General features: G+C 31.6%; 2 protein-coding genes across 5 annotated transcripts; one reads left to right on the forward strand and one right to left on the reverse strand.

Moving 5' to 3' along the window:
- On the reverse strand, window positions 1-7,116 carry LOC105792176 (solanesyl-diphosphate synthase 1, mitochondrial). Of its 4 annotated transcripts, none has more exons than XM_012620608.2 (13): window positions 6,831-7,116; window positions 6,646-6,719; window positions 6,472-6,541; window positions 4,865-4,945; window positions 4,674-4,745; window positions 4,158-4,289; window positions 3,962-4,048; window positions 3,677-3,748; window positions 3,489-3,574; window positions 2,353-2,485; window positions 1,672-1,761; window positions 929-1,027; window positions 1-475 (listed from the first exon to the last, which is right to left on the reverse strand). In XM_012620608.2, the coding sequence occupies exons 1-13, from the start codon at window positions 6,915-6,917 to the stop codon at window positions 296-298; spliced, it is 1,263 nt and encodes a 420-aa protein (XP_012476062.1). In that variant the 5' UTR covers window positions 6,918-7,116; the 3' UTR covers window positions 1-295. The 4 variants fall into 4 exon arrangements, with proteins under 4 accessions (XP_012476062.1, XP_012476070.1, XP_012476089.1 ...); XM_012620616.2 differs by having other exon boundaries at window positions 6,646-6,716; window positions 6,831-7,114; XM_012620635.2 differs by lacking the exon at window positions 6,831-7,116 and adding an exon at window positions 5,357-5,476 and having other exon boundaries at window positions 6,646-6,716.
- An 11,508-nt stretch (window positions 7,117-18,624) lies between these two features.
- LOC105770752 (putative defensin-like protein 263) lies at window positions 18,625-19,303 on the forward strand. Its single transcript, XM_012592090.2, has 2 exons — window positions 18,625-18,746; window positions 18,919-19,303. Exons 1-2 carry the CDS (start codon window positions 18,695-18,697, stop codon window positions 19,152-19,154), a joined length of 288 nt encoding a protein of 95 aa, XP_012447544.1. The 5' UTR covers window positions 18,625-18,694; the 3' UTR covers window positions 19,155-19,303.
- Window positions 19,304-19,987: the final 684 nt, after the last annotated feature.

The raw sequence follows: 19,987 nt of genomic DNA on the forward strand, positions 1-19,987 counted from the left end.
TTAAAAAAACAACAACCATGAATTGATAAGGTTTAATTTTACTATTATTTTTTGCAAATTAAAAGAAAATGCAATACACAAGTTGAGATATAAGTATTAGAATACAAGGGTAAGAATAAGAATTTTCCTTTTCTTAAAAAAAAAATACTCCTTACTAAATTTCTTTCAGTAGGGCAAAAGCTAAAATAATTTTGTAGAAAATTGTGATCGGCTACAAGAAAATAACTACAAAAGGGACTTTGGGGTTTTATTGATATAAACCTATATTAGTGAAACTAACTTGATAGTCTTTGTTTCACTTATTTCTGGTGATAACTCTTTGGGTGAGATCAATAAGGGCCTGCCTTGACTTTATTACATCTTCATCATCACTTTGGGGTAGTGATTCAATGGCTGCAGCAGCTAGATTTGCATGTTTCATGGCTAGTTCCTTGGTCCTTTCTATTCCCCTACTCTTCCCAAGATACTCGAGTGCCTGAATTTGATACAAGACTTGGTAATTTTGGACATGATACCAACATAACATAAAATGGAAAATAAAACATATTAAAAAACACTATTTTATACGGAGATATCAAACATTATTGTATCATGACATAATAGCAGGGACCGGAGGTTCCTTCATATTTAATACATATGTAAAGCAAGAGTAAATTAGTACATAAAAAGAAAATGTCTAAAATCAAATATTGTTGCAAGCATAATCACTTTAAGAGTTCAACTATCTTGAACAGCATATCAGTGTATCGAAGACCAACTCTTTTCTAGAATGCTTCAGAATCCCACAAGTTAAAGTGAAAAGTTAAAACGACAAGAAATTTTAACCAAATTTCAGGTCTCCAAAGCCTTCATTGACATTTAACGACATTGTAACAGAATAGTAATAGAAATTGCACATAAAACTAAGATCAATAAATATAAAACTTACCATGTCAACATTTGCAGGGTTGTCAAATCCCTTGTCAACGACTGCACGCAGTTGAGGATATTCTTCCATAGCAAACAAGATTGGAGCTGTTATGATTCCCTGTAGCACATATTTTGACAAGACAAGTGTACGTCATTTTATCTGCCATCGACAAACATTCATTTAACACAGCATTTCTTTTGAGATACAGTCTAGTAAATATTCTTGAAGAACCCTTATTTTTTCAGCTCTCTATGATTAACGTTGCCACAGAAAACTATTTCACAAGGTCAAGTGCCAAGGCTAAGATTCATGAACAAGTTCAAAGAGGCTCAACTGATGAATACATTTCCCTAAACATAAGTATTGCATGATGCAAACTATCATGACTTATATAATATGCCCCCATAGACCATTAGACAAGCTCTTAGATTCATGAATGAGTGCAGAGAGCATAAATGGGACCCATAGCCATATGGCAAGAAACATATGGACAGTTTGAAAGTTTTGAAACTAAGAATTTCAGACGTAGATGTTAAGGGGGATGGTAGTGCCACAGGCATAATAAAGTGGAAAAATATGGCTTAAAAATTGGAGACCTTGAAGCGTGGTTGGAAGGTTTGTCCAGATTTCCAGTGGGTTTATCTTTCCATCAATTCTAACAAGTAAATCACTTACATTCATGATTCATGGTCACCGTTTCTCATTTAACAAAAAAGAAGATGTGAGCATGGGGAGATAAGACATTAAGGTAGATGAATTACGTGTCGGATATCAGATAAAGAACCCTTTCCAAGGGATGCTGATGTGCCTGTGAAATCAAGAACATCATCTATCAATTGAAATGCTAATCCCTGCAGAAAAAAAAAAGAAAAAAAAAAGAAAAGAAGCAAATGATTAGACTAAAGACGCATAATAAATAGAAATAGGACAATGTTAATACTGCCAGATGGCGTGGCATAAAATGGTATGAATTGATGTCGAGTTCTAATACTCAATTGTAGAATGCTTGAAAGTTCCTGTCAGTTGATAAATTACTGAATATCAACATAGCAAATTATGGTTTAAAAGCATGCAACCACCTTTATACCTCAGGCACCATTTTATAAGATTGAACTAGGCCATAAACTTAAAACACCAATCAGATTGTCATAGTGAAAGAGTACTGTTATTGTATCTCCAGAAATATTTTGCATAATTTTCCATTGACTACTGCATGAACCAAGAACAATGGAGGTATCAAAGATTCTTTTAGTAATCTTCACTTTCTAATATATCAAGCAACCATATCATGCATACATGTTAATTGGTGTTACTACAGTCCACAGAGTTCTCCATGATACATATGTTGTAACATGCAACATAATCTCAAAAAGGTTCCCATTAGAAACTTTGAGGAATTTTTTTCCTTTCTGACCAAGAAAATATTTGTGGGATTTACAAACCAGATTTTTTCCGTACTCAAAGGCTAACATTGCGATTACTGTTGTGTGCCCAGCAAGAAGGGCAACTGACTTGCAGCTGTTTGACATTAAGGATGCAGTCTTGTTGTATGTCTTCTGCATGTAATATTCCATGCTGCATTTAAAAAAAAGGTTACATGGTTACTTAAAAGTGCAATCCCAAGACTATTAATGAGTACAGCAATTATTCACCTTATTAGCCTGCCCTTGTCATGGATATGCAATCAGATGGAGACAAAGTTTAAAAAGAAAAAAAAATCGCCACACATGCAATGAATCACCAAGCGTGTAAACAGGCAAGTTACTTGCAAAATACATAATTATTTGATTGTCAAGCATTATTAGCTAGCTAACTGTGCCATATTGAAGCATTGAATCAACTGAGAGCCAGCTTAGTCGAGCTTATAATATTTAGATTATATTTGTCCTCTATACACGAAAATTGATATGCATACGCAAAACACTTAAATATACTTACGTATGCATGTAGTACTATAGTATTTTATTCCTATTTACAATATTACAGTAACCGGAAAAGGAAACTGCATTTTTTTATCCCTTCAGACGGCACTAAATTGCAACAGCAGTAGCCATTTCCTATCTAAATTTGTTCCCTTCAACCCCTTCTCCAAAAATAATAAAACTATTGGACAGATTTTTATTTTCTTTTGAGCAGTTGATTGAGCAGGTTGTTTGGTAAAGGCACAAATAGCAATTATCTAGCTAGTCTTTTCTTTATACTATGTGCTCTGATTTCTTTCATAGAAAGGGTGTTCTTTTAGATAAGTAGATAACTTGGATTTACAGGCCTCACATGCATACTGCTTATCCTTCGAATATTTGTTCTTACCAGAAAACATAAAGCATTACAAATGATCAAAGGATGAAGATAACATCAAGCCTCATTACTTCCAGAAGTAGAATGATCAAATTTTACATGTATTCGACAGTATTAAATATTAAGCAGAAGGAGAAGCAACATAAAAACAATCATTATAAATACAGGGTAGAAAATGTCCTATAGGAATAAACTTGTCATAGGACTTTTGATGTCTATTCTCATAAAACAAAACTGCAAGTTAGTAATGAATAAATGGGTAAATAGCAAAGTGCTATACCTAAAACGTTTATTAGAAGCAGTTGTTAGTTGCATGGTTTCACCAGTAACAAGATTCTCAACAACTGTTGCAATTAAGGTGACAACCTACATACACTCAAAACCACAGGTAACGAATATAAACCACTCAGATAGATATTTAGAAAGCAAAGGACAACATCCATGATATCAAAAAGGGGTTAAAAATACCTCTGTATTTTTTAAAGAAGCAAGGGTCAGACAAGCTCGAGAAAGCAGGAAATCTCCTGCTAAAACAGCCAACTGCATTACAAACAGAAATTCTTAGAAAATAAAAATTGGTTTCAATCCTCTATTAACTTTTCTTCTGCCAGGTTGAATATCCATAAACAGCTTGATTAGCATAAAGTAAGAACTACTTTTGCTAGGAGAAGCTTAATATAAAAGGAGTCTTAAAACAACAATGAGAACTTGTTGCGGAACCTTCTTTCAAGGGAACAAGAAAAATATTGGCACCTTGTTGCCCATTACAGCATTTAGTGAACCAACACCACGTCTTGTGTCTGCATCATCCAAGACATCGTCATGAAGGAGGCTTGCCACCTGATCCAAGGGCATGGCCAAGTTAATCTAGAAGAAACTATGAGGAAGTTACTTGACATCCAAGTAACTGCAGAGGTAAAATTGAAAGCAAAGGGGACATAAACATTACATGGATCATCTCAGTGATCTCAGCTATACGCTGCTGTCTTGTACGCAAATCAGTTGGCAAGGTATCTCCAATCCCAGGAGGAGATAGTTCAGGTATATGCACATCCAAAGCTGTCGCCATTAAAAGTAAAACCTGCATAGAACAACTAAAATAGCAATTTGGAAACTAACCCTAATCTGAAATATAAGATGAATGGTTTTAGAATCACGAGCAGTGCTTTCCAAGTAAAAACACACATATAAAATAAGCCTAAGAACTTAAAACAGAAAAACAGAAAAAACCAAGTGGAAAGGGTTTTTTTTTTTTTTTTTGCGACAGTTGCACATCTAAATTGGGCTATGTTATTCATCTTGTGTGCATAAGACAAGTCCCAAAAAGCAAGGGTGTGATCAAAGGACTGGTTTTCATGGGAAGGACCTTAGGTTACTATTATCTTATTCATGACACCCAAAAACTATCTACAATCAAAGAAAAGACAAACTTTTGGAATTAGCCTTGAGCAACTACTGTTATTACCGTGGGACGAAACCTCTTTCCTTCAGCCCCAATTTTGAAGAAGTACTCCGCAGCTGAAGCAAGATTAGGAACCTGTAGGAAATGGATACAGCAATTATCACAGGAGAGAAAGATCTTAACCTTTTTACACCAGAAAAAAATAAAAACTAGTAAAACTCAGTTAAAAGACCTGAGAAAGGACAGTTACATACTTCAGCAGCTACCATTGACCGCAGTCTGGTGGCAATAAGTGATAGCTCATTGGCAACAAGGGAAAATGGGTCCACTCGTTCCTGAAAAACGTCCCACTATCTCAATAGAGTGGTAAATTCAAAAATAGATAGAAATGGGAATTAACAAAGTAGTTTTTCCAGGACATTTTTAAAAGTGTAACGGCTTATGTGCAACAACAATTAAAAATAAGAGACACATCAAAGGAGTATGCAATGACATAAAACATTTTTCTTCAACTGATTGTTTCTAAATCAAAGTATGAATGACCTGGGACATACATTCTAGAATGCTTCATAACTTAAGATCTTATATGTGTTTTATTTTCTTTGAATAGTAAACACTCTATGTGTTTGATGCATTTCTTCAGCCTAAACAGCATTGGATGCTGATGGGAGTATTAAATTTGAAAATTAACAAAAGCATCTAGGATTGAAGAAGCAGTAGTCACAATTACAACCATGATCGAACACCTGGTCAGACTTCCATATTTGCTATTGTGCAATCTCCCAAAGACAAGAAATTCACGTTAACAAATGAGAGGACCTTGAGGCCACCACAGGCAATTTTCCTCTATCTGCCATAACCCAAGTCTGTAACATAGGAGCCATATAAGCCCGAAGTTTTAACTATTGTAAGAAACATCAATTTCTCATCTTAGGAAAAACCTACATCTCATTTTAAAAGCAACTATAGCCCCTTTTTGTTTATTCTTCCAAAATAAGAAAAAAGAAAGTGTTCAACCTGGGACATTTTGTGACACTTACAGACTTAATCCAAATTTCAAGAGACACCGACAATATAAATTTCTCAAGGGTTAATGCACTATTTGAGGCCTGAACTTGGCATTGTTCCCATATTGGGGCTTGAATACTTCTTTTCCAAGATAGTCCCTAAACTTGGCAATTGTTCCAACATTGGAGCCTAAACTTTTTTTCAGTCCAACTTTTTTAAGGAAATATCATGGACTAACTTGGACCCAAAAAAAGTTCAGGGATTAACTTGGAAAAAAATGTTTAAGCCCCAATGTGAGAGCAATTAACAAGTTAAGGGACTAACTTGGAAAAAACAAGTTCAATCCCCATTTCTTAAAGCTGTTTTACTATGATACAGAAACAAAATAACCACCAGACAATCTGACATAATAACCATTGGTGAAATTGAAATACTCCATAACAGTACCCCCCCCCCCCTTCTTTCATAACCAGAAAAGGAATGAACAAGGTGGAAAAGCTGATAACAGTACACTATCTAGATATAGTACAGACCCACCTATGGTTTCCATTTACAACTAGGGTAATTCATGCAATTCCCCTGTTTATTACACAGATAATGCCAGATTATAGATATTTTAATGGTAAACTTTAGTTGGAAATTGAAACCAGAAGTTGTTCGCCCCTCACTCTGTCTCCTTTCGCTATTTTCACTGTCTTTATATAATTACTGCTTTCATATGATACATCAGAAACACCACTGGACGCCCGAAGAATCTTATTGAAATATCATATGGAAAAACATGACAACAACTTCGAATGACATTAATAATTACTAGCAGCAGTAACTTCCATTAATATTTCAATATTCTTACCTGTGGTTCCATGACTGCAACGCTGGAATCCGTATCATTACCGATAACATCATTTAGAGCAGCTTTTGAGCTGAGCAAACAAACAACATCCACTAGTTAAAACAAATCAATTTAGACCCTATTCAAAGAAATAAAAAAGCCAAAAGAAAAAGAAAAGGATGGAACCCATTGGACCTGAAAGGTCTGCAAAAACCTGCCCACTTAATCCCTGCTGCTGGTGTCTTACTATTGCTTCTAGTCATCAGCTGCTTATATAAGCAATTGAAAAGAAAAAAAAAACCATCAATTTAGGAAATACGAACCAATCAAATGAACCACGAAAGAAAACAAAATAAAAGAGAAAGGCATTGAAAACTTACGCATCTAAAGGCGGAGAGAGGTTCTGCAGCTGCGGCGGCGGCAGCCGTGCGGTATCTTAACAAATGAAGAAGAGCAGCCCTTGCCATATCAGTGAAAGGGTCGGCGTTAGTCTAGGGTTTTTGTGAGTGGAAGCAATTAAACAAAGATCTGCAGGTTGTATTTCCAAAGGTTTCGGGTCGGCGGCTTTAACTTCCTTTGATTCAAACGGTAATTTGTTCTGTTTGACTCTATATTTAGGGAAATATACCTTAGCTTAATGTTTGGCTTCCATTACATAAAATGGTTCGTGAAATGTGTGGTTTTGATTACATAAAATGTGATTGTTTGCCATAAAATATTTTGGGAATTTAAATGTTTCATAAATTGACTTCAACTACATTTTCAATCTATCAAATATTTCACAGGATATTAACTATTCACTCATAATTTTTTTTATATTGTTTGGTGAATATTTGGTCCGTTAGTCGTATAGGTTTCGCTAGAGATGTTTATGGGTTGAGTTGAGACTAGGTATGATATTAGTTTAACTCAACCTCAAATATGAATTTAAAATTTTGTTTAAGTCCGTTTAGATTTGTAAAAGATTTATTTAAGCTCATTTTAAGCAATCTATATTATTTTAATTTAATATTTAATATTTAATAATTTTATATATTTTTATTTACTAATTTTTTATATGGCCATCTTAACATTATTTTAATGCTTACATTAGAGTAATATTATCTATTTAGTATAGATTTATTTCTTTACGTGTTATAAATTACATAATATATAAATAAATTACATAATATAAAGTATTATAAACTTAAAAACAGGTTGGGCTGGGTTCGAGCCTTAAATGTTCAAACTCAAGTTCAACTGAAATTTTAAACGAGCTTAGTTTTTCTGCCCAAGTCCACTTTTCGAGTCTAATATTTGTGCCTAAGCTCTACCAAATTTCGGACAGACCTAGGTAGGTAGCTTCAAACCCATGAACAGGTCTAATTTTCATTAAATAAAATGGTTCCCGATACAAATGAGATTAAAATTTTCATGTTGTTTAATGAACATTTGGTTTGTGAAATAAATGGTATGGTTTCCATTAATAAAATGATTTTCGAGACAAATGAGATTAAAATTTTTCATGTTGTTCAATAAATATTTGATAATGGTGATGATGGTAAAAATTTTAAAATTTATCACAAAAAATTAAAAATCTAAAAGTATTGTGCATTAAAATTATATATTTTATTTTTATAAAAAAATTACATGGTCCAGTGAATATTTTCATGCTTTTGATTTATTTTTTATAAATTTATAAAATTTTGATTTCTAAGAGCACTTTTATAAAGTTTTTATACAAATTATAATTTTTATAAAACATTATAAAATTACTTCAAAAATGGTTTTCTTAACTTTTAGATTTTATGAAACAATAAAAAATATTTTTATTATTTTTCTGCTTTTATAAAAAATCATAAATCACGTGTTAAATATTAGATTTTCACGTGTCAAATATTTATTGAGCAACATGAAAAAGTTCACATCATTTATTCAATATACCATGTTTTTTTTGTATAAAAGTCAAACATAGCTACCAATATGAGCTAGTTCGAAAAACAAGTTTTTATATTACAATTAAATCACATCGTACAATTCAAACATTTTTATTCCTCTACTAGTAAAAAAAATCACACTATTCCATTAAGGCTATAAACAATGACAACCATATGGGTAGATGAGGTAGTTCAACAAGTTTAAAAAACCCCACTACACTTAGATATTCTTTAAGTTGATCATGCTATTCATCCTGCATCAATTAATTTATGTTTTCTTAAAATTTTTAAAATTTTTCTTATTGACACATTTGTGAAAATTTTATGATTTTTTTTTATAAAAAACTTGTTGGAAACTTTGATTGCCTTGTTCGAACAACAGTTAAAACAAGTTGTTTTGAGTAATTAAAGTTTTTGGCGGTGACATATTTGACTTTTAATACATTTTGTTTTAATATTAGTTAATAGCAAATGATAAAGGAATTTCATGGTAAATTAGAATATGATCATCATCCATTTGATTAGTCTTGAAGAGGAAGGAGAGCAGTTTGAACTTTTGTGGATACACATATTTATCCTTATCTTTAAGAGTATTTGAAGCTGAGGAGCTTATTTATGAAAACTTTTATATGATAAATACTCAAGATAATTAATATGATAATTTTAGCTTTTAAATGAGAGTTTAAAGCTTATCAAAACACCATTAGATGATCAATTAAAGAGGCCTATAAATAGGTAGCAGGTTGGTGACCTTAATGTGCAAAGATTTGGAGTTCCTTAGTTGTCAACTTTGTTGTGTCTTTCTTGTGGTTATATTTGACTTTCTTTTAGGTATTCTTTGAAGAGTTTATGTTGGTTATAAGTGAGGTATTTTGGAGAGTGGTTTGTAACTATTTGGGTTCGACTTTGTCACTACAAATATCCGTGTGTGTAAAGGGTAGTTTGAGCTTTAACCAATAGTTGTTCCGAACAAATTGTTGAATAAAACCATTCTCTAGCCGAGACTCCGTAGAGTAGGATTGGTGAATCCGAACTATGTTAACAAATATTGTATGTTATTTCTCTCATTACTTTGCATCTTGTTCTACCTTGCTAAAATTTTGTTTTGTCCCATTCCTTGTTAGAATAAAATTGTTTTGCAACCAACCAAGTGATCAGTTTGAATAATAGTTAAAACGAAGTGCAAATCAAAAGCTTTTTCAATTGGTATCAAAGCAGGCTTTAAACGCACTTTAAAGAGATCCTAAGCTATGGTTTCGATAATGCAGTCTAGGAGGAAAGGTAAATCTATCTTACATCCACCTTTGGTGATTAAGCCATCAAACTCAGACCACGACAATGATGTTCCTTTCAACAACCAAGAGGAATCGTTCAACTAAATGTTGAAGAATGTGGAAGTATTGTGCCAATTAATGAGTCCTTGAGGGAAGAAGTTATTGTTCTCAAAGGAGAAAAAGAAAGGCTTGAATCTATAATCAAAGAAAAAGATGATATTATCGTCAATCTTAAGAAAGCCAACACAATGAGTAAGAGTAAAGAGTTAAAATGATACCAAAGCCATTCTAAAAAGATATGAAAGTCAAAATGAAGATATCTTAGTTGTTGGGAGATCCGAACCTAGTTGTAGCGAACTTGGTAAGAAACATATATCTCTTACGATTTTTGTTAAATCTAATAAGATGGTTGCTACTTTTTCCTACTATTGTGGAAAGATTGTACATATTAGATCTGATTATTACAAGTTGATAAATGATCAAAGAAGAAGAAGTACAAGGAACAATCAATCTAAAGTTGCAACATTTAATGGAACAACACCTAGACAACATCATATATGTAACAAGGAGAAAGGAAAATTTGTATGTCATTATTGTGAGAAAGAAAAGAACACCAAACAACCATTGTTTTAAGATGATGCCAATTTGGAAGAAGTTTAGCTTGGTTGTTAAACTTGTTTGAACAACAAATAGAACAAGGAGACCACACATAGGCAAATTTTGCTGAGGAAGAATCAAACAAATTTTAGTTATAAAGATTAACGTTTGATTGATGCTTACGTGAAGCATGAAGTTGCAACTGATGGAGATTATATTGAAGATTTATCAAGTATTGGACAAACTTCTAGGTTCTTTTTTGGAAAAAGTGCTTATTGTTCCATGAGCTACAACCCCTATTGTTGATGTAGCATTCGTTCTCACTCCTTTAAACAACATGATGGAAATTGATTGGGAATTAATAGAGTAAGGGGAAGTAATACTGCTAATTTTACTTATGGTTAATTTCAATTTTTCTATACTTTGAATTGGTGCATCTGAAATGATATTGTTGGTTGTTGTTATTGTTATATTCTTGTTGATTTTAGGAGGTTATTGTGCTGAAGATACAATCTGGTTTGATCATAACATTCAAGAGATTAGTGGCTAAGATAGCAAAATTTTGCTGAGTTGATATGTAATCTTCCCCAGGTATTTGAACCAAGTTCAAATATTAAAATTGACATTTTTGGGAGAGGTTTAAATGAATATTATTTCGTCTCAAGCAGAACTAGGTTCAGATCGTAAAATAGAACTAGGCTCAAATCGTAGAACTTTTTTTATTGGAAATAGAAAGGATGATTATTTTCACATATTTTAGAAGAAGAATAATCATCCTTTCTATTTCCAATAAAAAAAAGTATTTTTTTTATCATTACAATATTAAGGAGAAGAAAAGGGTGGTAGGGTTTGAACCTGTTTCATTTAAATACTACACGGAAGCTCTAACTACCGCTTCAAGTAAATCTCGATAAAAAAAGAAGAAGAAAACTTAATTGACAACGATTGATGGAATACTCTTTTGAAATTTGAAATTTAGTTCCTATATTTAATTTTGAGATATTGAGTCCCTGTACCTTTTTTATTTAAAAATCTTGGTCCATTTATCTAATTTTGTTGACTGTTATAAAAAGGTGAAATAACTTTTTAACCCTCAACATTTATAGTTCTTTGTCAATTTGGTCCTCACTCTTTAACCGAAAATAAAAATATAAAAATTATTATTATTTCTATGTTTTAAAATAATAACATAAAATTAAAACATATATTTAAAAATATAAAATTATGAAAAACTAAAATTATTTCAAAAATAAAAATCATTTAAATATATAAAAAATTAAAATTCAATGTTGTCTAAACAGAATAACTAGAAAGACCTAGAATCGATTGTGGTATCAGGTCTAATGAGAGGTGAAAAGTTGATTGGCCTTCAAAATAATATAAACAAGTTGATTCAAGATAAAACTGATTGAACCAATAGTTAAACTGAGTTTTATACTTTTTAGTATTTTTATTTTTTAACAATTTATTTGCTTTTACCTAGTCGAACTATTTAAATTATGAACCAATTGGTCTAACCATTTCAACCACTAGTCTGGTTCCAAAAACATTGTCAATAAGCCATGTGTTGAAATCATTGAGGTGATGACATAAGCTACTTAAATTCAATGTTTAATTTATTTTAAATGATGAATAATGTTTAAGTTTTGGATTAGGAAACTCTTATAATCTATTCATGTAAGAAAATTTGTGCAATTTTCCCCCCTAAAATTGTGAACTATCATTCCATTTTGAAAATATCTTTAAAAAAATGTTAAATTACACCCGTGGTCACTCTAAAATAAGATTTGTCCTATTTTGGCCACTTAATTTTTTTCTCAATTTAGTCACTTCAATTCAAATAATTATTTGAGGTAGCCATTCCTATTAAAAATCTCATTTTCCACTAACATACTGCATAGTTAACAATTCATGTCTTCTTTTTCCACGTAAGAAAAGCTAGAAAAACCAAATGAAAATTCTAAAAAACATCATAAATCCCATCCCCCAAAAAATACTTGAAAGGAAAAGTAACAAAGAATACAATCACACGCGGATAAGAGAAAAAAAAGCTTGAAGGAGGTTTTCAACCTAAGGCTAGCTTCAAGAGTTTGTGTCTTTTGCTCAAAGATTTGAATGGTGAAGAGAGGTAGGCCCAATCGAAACTATAGTTATTGGATAGCCAAAGAGGTGAATCAGAGAAGGTTATGGGTTTAGACTTTAGGTTTGGGTTCATTAAATCTAGGACCTTTTCAAGATAAATATTTGGGGATTAGAGAAAAGGACATAAAGCTGACTCGACCAATGCCATTTTGTGCCCGAAGCAATGATGACAATGATAGTGATGGTGTTACCATTCAAAAATAAAGGGAAATCGAAAGTCATTTATTATAGTGACTATAGGTGTAGTTTACCCCTAAAAAATATAAATATTAATATAGGAACTATATCTAATTTCCTTATGCTCGTATTTTATTTCCATAAATGATATGTGATTCAAAGTTTGAAGAAATTTTTAATTTTTACTTGGGATTTTTTAGAGTTTACATCAAGTCCACTATTTTCTATAACCTTCCAACACACTAATTATAATCATTTATATGTGTAGGATCAATTCATGAATTGTGTAAGTCAAATTTGGCTCCCTTCCATTAATTTTGTATCTATTCTTATCCAATACAAGTTTAGTCACCATTCACAATTATGACTTTCATAAATCATGGATGGACCCTTACACATTTAAATGATAATAGTTAGTGTATTTGGAAACTAATGGATGAGAAAAAAAATAATGGACATGTAACACCCCTTACCCGAGACAGTTTTCGGAGTTGAGCATGAGGTGTTACTTGACTTAACTTATTAGTTCGGGGCATAAAAATTTACTTTTAAAATTTATTTCACTGTTCACCATAATGCTGCGCATCTGCACAGCAGTCACTAATTTAATTATAACTCGAGTTACGAAACTCAAAATTTAGATCCGTAAATTTTCCCTGAAACTAGACTTATATATTTTATTTCCATAAATTTTTTAGAATTTTTGGTTCAGTAAATTAGTACAGTTTATTAGTTAAAGTCTCCCTTGTTTCACTAGTTGACTGTCCTGACCTCTCATTACTAAAAATTAATTAGCTTATTGTACAGACTTCATATGGTGCTTCCACTTGTTTATACTGAAAATATACTCAGTAAGGATTCTAGAAATATAAATTATAACTCATAATTCTTTATATACAATTTTTAATAATTTTTTAAAGTCAGAACAGGGGACTTCAGAAACCATTCTGACCCTGCCTCACTAAAATTCAAATATCTCATAATATAAAATTCCTTTGCCTGCAATGTTTCCTTCATATGAAAATAGACTCAATAAGATTTAATTATATACCCATTCACTCTCTAATTGCATTTCTACTAATTTTGGTGATTTTTCAAATTCACATCACTGCTGCTGTCCAAAAACTATACCATTGCAAATTTTTACTCTTTTTATAATTTCTTTGTATTAATCAACATTTAAACATCCATAATACCAAACATGTTCTTAGTTAACCATTTTAATAGCAAAACATTAGCCATATCATATGAACACACTCAAAATGACTAAGTCCCTATACATGCCATAGCTTTACACGTTCGAAATTTCATAATACCAAGATGTCTGTGGATAGTGTGAGACGAACTCCGACGTCCTTGTGATCCTCGAACTGACTTGGCGATACTATAAAAATAAGGAAAATAAAGAAAGTAAGCATAAAGCTTAGTAAGTTTACAAGTAAATAAATGACAACATTTATCATAAATAATCATACTCATAAATTTCATCAAACATTAGAATCTTTACTCGCTTCTTTACTTACTCACTTACTTGTTTGCTTACTTGCTTACTTAAACAACTCATGATTATAACTTACTCCTCCCTTGCTGAAATTTCTTTCTTAACTGATAACTGAGATATTCTCAATCCTTATAACTCATCTGAATTTATTATTATGCTTTTATCTGAATTTTCATGTAACATGGTCTATTTACTAGCCCGTTGAATCACTTGGAATACTAAGAATACTCGGGTCTCTTGTCTGATAATACATGCCAAAGCTATGTCCCAGACATAGTCTTACATGGGATGTTTTCTGTACTGCCAATGTCATATCCCAAATAAGGTCTTACATGGGAGTTCTCATATCGGTGCCCATGCCATGTCCCAGACATGGTCTTATGGGGGACCTCTCATCTCGGTGCCAACGCCATGTCCAGACATGGTCTTACATGGGACCTCTCATCTCGGTGCCAACGCCATGTCCTAGACATGGTCTTACATGGGACCTCTCATAATCTCAATGATGTCAATGCCATGTCCTAGACATGGTCTTACATGGGATCTCATTCCCTTAATGTCATGACATTTGTATCCGATACATTCCCAATGTTTCAACGGGGCTTTTCTCACTAATTCTCTGTCACCTCATACTTAAGTCAACATTAGATATTTTCATGAAATAAATACATAATTGCTGAAAAATAACAACATTAATAATAATTATCAAAATACTGCATTTATTTACTGTAAACTTATCTCGGTACCAAATTTGACCAAATCTAGCAATTTAGTCTTCAATCTTTTTCTTTCCTTGGTCTAACTCCAGAGTTCATTCTTCTTGATCTATAATAGAAAATTTAGCTTATTTAAAATTCACATTTGTCAAAACAGTCCTTGACTCAAACTTTGAAAAAATTACAATTTTGCCCCTAAACTTTTGCATATTTACACTTTTTCCCCAAAGCTCGAATATTAAGCTTCATCTCTTATTCTTATTTTTATGACATGCTGAACATTTTTCTCTTCTACGGCAACATCAAATTCTCACTCTAACACTTAGTTATGAACATTAGGTGTAACACCCCTTACCCATATTCGACACCGGAATAGGGTACGAGGCATTACCAGAACACATACACTTGTAAACGTATTAAACCGAGTTATAAAATTCCATTAATTATTAAAACTTTCAAATTATTAACATGCTTTTATAATTCTTCACAATATAAATAATGCAACATTTCTTGCCAACCACAATCGAGCTTCCGATAATCATTTCACTGCATCTAATAATTGTACATATTACCAATAATAATTCAATTCCAATAATAAAACACATATCTATATAATATTCATCACCAAATAAAATTCACTTTAATTAAAATTATACAGAATATAGTTCATACGGACTTACCAGGCTAAATTGCAGAAATACCAAAATTTAGGGACATTTTGGTAATTTTCTATTTTCTCGAATTTCCACCCAATCTTGATCTAAATTAATATTTCATGTAATTTGGTCACTTTTTGACATTTTTTACAAATTTACCCTTAAAGTTTCACATTTGTTCAATTTAGTCCCTGAATCTAAAACATGTAAATTGGTCATTTTTAATGAAAACTCATGCTAGTTGAAAAATCATATATTTTCCTCCTCCTCTCCATTCCACATCCTTAATGTATATAACATGCTTATAGGTAACATTATCTATAATTTCACCATTTACTTATATATTCATTCAAAGTTGTCCACTTGAGTCGTAGTCACTAAATTATTTATATCTTGAGCAAAAAAATTCAAATTAAGGTAAATTAATTTTATATGAAACTAGACTCACATATCTTCTTACCATAAAATTTTTAGAATTTTTCGTTTATCTAATAAGTACAGTTTATTCTTTAAAGTCATCCTTGTTCTGCTGTCTGACAGTTCCGACTCTTCTTCACTAAAAATTAATTATCTCCTCGTACATAATTTGAACGATGTTACCGTTTGTTTCTATTGAAAATATACTCATTAAGTATTTAAAAATATAAATTTAAGCCTCTAATTATTTTTCTCCAATTTTTGATGATTTTCCAAAGTCAGTACAGGGGAACCCGAAATCATTTTGACCTTATCTCACAAAACTTATTATATCTCATAATTTACAATTCCACTGCTTACACCGTTTCTTCTATGAGAAACTAGACTCAATAAGATTTAATTTCATATCTTTTTCATCCTCTAATTTCATTTATACGATTATTGGTAGATTTTCAAAATCAGACTACTGCTGCTGTCTCAAAACTGTTTTAGTGTAAAATGTTGATAACTAAATTTATAACACTTTCCTTTCCTTCTCTTCAATATTTTCCATCACTTTCTCTTATTTCCTTTACTAACATAACAAGAATATAGAACCTTATATAATGAAACTCTACCTTAACATTAATTTCCAACTTTTTCAATAATATCAAACTCAAAAGTATATAAAAATCTTGATGTTCTTACCTTATGCCATTGATTTCAATCTTTAACTTGATTTTCTCCCTCCTCCAGCTTCTATTTCTTGAATCTAACTTGATATTCTAGCTCCCCATAGTCTCCTTGTTATCTTTCTCTCTTGATGAATATGGAAATTCTTTTGATTTCTAAGTGAAAATGGTGAATTTTTGGTAAAAGACCAAATTGTAAAGAAAAGCAAGTTTCTCTCTTTCTTTTCTCTTCATACGTTAGTTGCATGGGGAAGAAGATGATGATTCTTCATCTTTTCTTCCATATATATACACTAAATAAAATAATAACAAAATAATAAAATATCATTTAAAAATTAAATTAAAATATTAATAAACTAATATTTATTTATTTAATCTAAAATATCTCCAACATCATCATTATTTTCTAGATTTCTCTTTCTTCTAATTGATCATTTTGCCCTTTAGATCTTTTAAAATTTCATCCTTGAGTCATCACTTAATTTGGTAAAATTACAATTTAATCCCTCATAATTCTTCATCTATTCAATTTGGTCCCAATTCATCCATCTTCCTTAGTTTCTAGATTATTCCACCCTTAAAATATTTACACTATTGGTCCTTCAAATTTTTCATATTTACACTTTAACCCCTCAAATTTTGAGTATTTACTCTTGGGTAACAAAACTTTTCTCACTTTTTCAATTTAATCCTTTCTTGAATTAATATGTCATAATATACTTTCCAATGTTGACATAACTCAATTACCCTTTCTGTCACTTTATTTCCTTATTTTACCATATCAGGGATATTATCTTACTTTCTTACTGTAGTAATTTTCGGGGTATTACAATTTCATAGGTAGTTAACCCTTCTAGCTTCTAGAATTCAAATTCTACATTTTATACAAATAGGTCCTTTCCTTAATTAATCACTAAATCGATAAAATTTTCATATCAGTATTTTCATGCAACCTTCCTATCATAATGCAACCAATGTCATAAATTTAAAATAAAATTTTCCTCATCAGATTTGTGGTCACGAAACCATTGTTTCATCTAGACCCAAAATCGGGCTGTTACATTAGGTATTTTTACCGATTATGTCGTTTTACTCGTTTTCACTTAAAATCGGCTAGCAAAAGTTGTTTAACATAATTTCAAGCTTCATATTCTACCATGAAATATCAAAATAAACACAATTCACCTATGGGTATTTTTCCAAATGTGAACCCTAGGTTAAATTATTGCTAGAATAAGCTAAATCAAGTTACCAAAACTCCAAAAACGTAAAGAACATTAAAAACGGGGCTTGGGATCACTTAATATGGACCTTAGAAGCTTGAAAACCCTAACTATGGCTTCCCGCCTTGCTAATTTCTGCCAAATGAAGAAGATGAGCACAATTTGCCATCTTTTTCCCTTTTAATTCATTTTAATTACCAAATTACCAAAATGCCCCTAACTTAAAAATTTCCTATTTCACTTGTCTCATGTCCATTTTTGTCCATAACTTAACCAATGGTCTAATTACCATACAAAGACCTCCAATTTAAAATTTCATAGCAATTGGACACCTCTAACATGTATAACTCAACTTTTGTACTTTTTACAATTTAGTTCTTTTGACTAAATTGAATGCCCAAACGTCAAAATTTTTGAACGAAATTTTCACGAAATCATTCTGTGAAATTGTAGTCCATAAAAATATAGTAAAAATAATTTTTTTCTCATCGAATTTATGGTCCTGAAACCACTGTTCCGACTAGGCCCAAAATCGGGATGTTACAGGACAAGATATCCAAATTTTTCTATGCTACAAAATTGGCAAGTATATCATTTTTATTTGATAAATGGTAAGTACATTATCAGTTAACTATTTATGGTTATAATATTAGGTGGAAAGTATATCATTTTTATTTGATAAATGGTAAGTATATGATTAGTTAACTATTTATTATTTTAATATTAGGTGGGAAAGTATATCATTTTTATTTGATAAATGGTAAGTGTATCATTAGTTAACTATTTATAGTTTTAATATTAGGTTAGTAAAGCTTTACATGAATAGAAATTTGCTATAAAATCCTCATTACCTACCATTCTTTGTCCATCATCAGCTCAACTTCATCTGTAATACATGCAAAAAATAGATAATTGGTTCTTAATTTCATCTTCCATTCCATTAATTTTCAAACTATGGCTTCTTCTGGGATTACCTCTCTTCTCATTGTCTTGCTTCTAGCTTCTTGTTAGTATACATATTCTTTCTCCATTTTGATATTTTATCATCATATATCATAAGAGAAAAAAAATTGCACATACCATAATTCAAACCCAGAATCTTGAGTTCATATACATATGTGGGTTTAACAAATTAGTTAAATGAAATACTTGATGTAAAATTTGCTGTTAATTTGCAGGTGTATCAAACTTGGAAGTAGCAGAATGTTCTCGTGACATAGACTGTACATTCAAGTGTAAATATGGTGGCATTTGTGATGACACAAACACCAGAAAATGCTTTTGTTGGCCACCTAAGGTGTTCATGGAGGATGTTCGATGCATTAATGACGACGATTGCATTAAGATTTGCACCCCAGGTTGCAAAATCCATATTTGCCAACATGGCCTTTGTTTATGCCAATGTAGTGCCTAAACACATACTTTTATCACTCAAATTTATGCATTTCAAAATAATAGCCTTGATTTTGTTCCAAAAAATTGGTTAATAAATGAATGGACTAGAAATGAGTTAATGAAACTTAATTTTTCCTTTATTATATATATTTTCTAATCTTGCATATATCGAAAATCATATAATTTTCATTTTTTTTGCCACACTTAATCCAAATCAATCATAAATTATAATTACAACATAAATAATAATCACATCCATCCGAATTTTTCCACCTCCCACAATGTGGCCTAAAAATGGTACCTCGTGTTGAGCAAATGAACATTTCTCCTTTTTGACATAAAGTTCATTTTCTCATAAGGTTTGGAACACTTTCCCTCAAATGTTCTGCATGTTTCCCAAGCGACTAACTGTACACCATAACATCGTCAAGATAAGTAACCACAAAAGGATCTAGAAAGGTTGAAGTACCTTATTCATTAGGTGCAGAATGTGGCTGGAGCATTCGTAAATTCGAAGGGCATCACAAGAAACTCATACAAGACATAACGAGTCACACACATAGTCTTTGTCTCATCCCTTTCGGCTTTTCTGACTTGATGGCACCCCAACAAGCATCACATCAAGAAATAATTGCAGTAACTGTCCCACTTTCTTCAGAATCTCACCAATAGTTTTCACGACTTCATCGACCTTCAAGGTGGCTAGGTAGGAGACTTCATCTCTACGTATCACTTTAGCAAATTAGATTTCTAATAGTGTCTTGGCTTTCACACTCCTTTCCTTTTCATTGGCACCACACACTAATGATCTGAATCTGAGATTAACATATAGTCGGCAAAAGGGACAACATA

The sequence above is a fragment of the Gossypium raimondii genome, chromosome 7 (assembly GCF_025698545.1).
Source record: "Gossypium raimondii isolate GPD5lz chromosome 7, ASM2569854v1, whole genome shotgun sequence".
NCBI lineage: Eukaryota > Viridiplantae > Streptophyta > Magnoliopsida > Malvales > Malvaceae > Gossypium > Gossypium raimondii.

Coding starts and splice junctions, on each gene's coding strand:
- LOC105792176 (XM_012620608.2), bottom strand. CDS start 6,917: ATGGCAAGGGCTGCTCTTCTTCATTTGTTAAGATACCGCACGGCTGCC. Junction 4,946..6,471: donor TTGCAGTCATGGAACCACAG/GTAAGAATATTG, acceptor GACGTTTTTCAG/GAACGAGTGGACCCATTTTC. Junction 4,290..4,673: donor GAAAGAGGTTTCGTCCCACG/GTAATAACAGTA, acceptor TGTTCTATGCAG/GTTTTACTTTTAATGGCGAC.
- LOC105770752 (XM_012592090.2), top strand. CDS start 18,695: ATGGCTTCTTCTGGGATTACCTCTCTTCTCATTGTCTTGCTTCTAGCT. Junction 18,747..18,918: donor TGTCTTGCTTCTAGCTTCTT/GTTAGTATACAT, acceptor GTTAATTTGCAG/GTGTATCAAACTTGGAAGTA.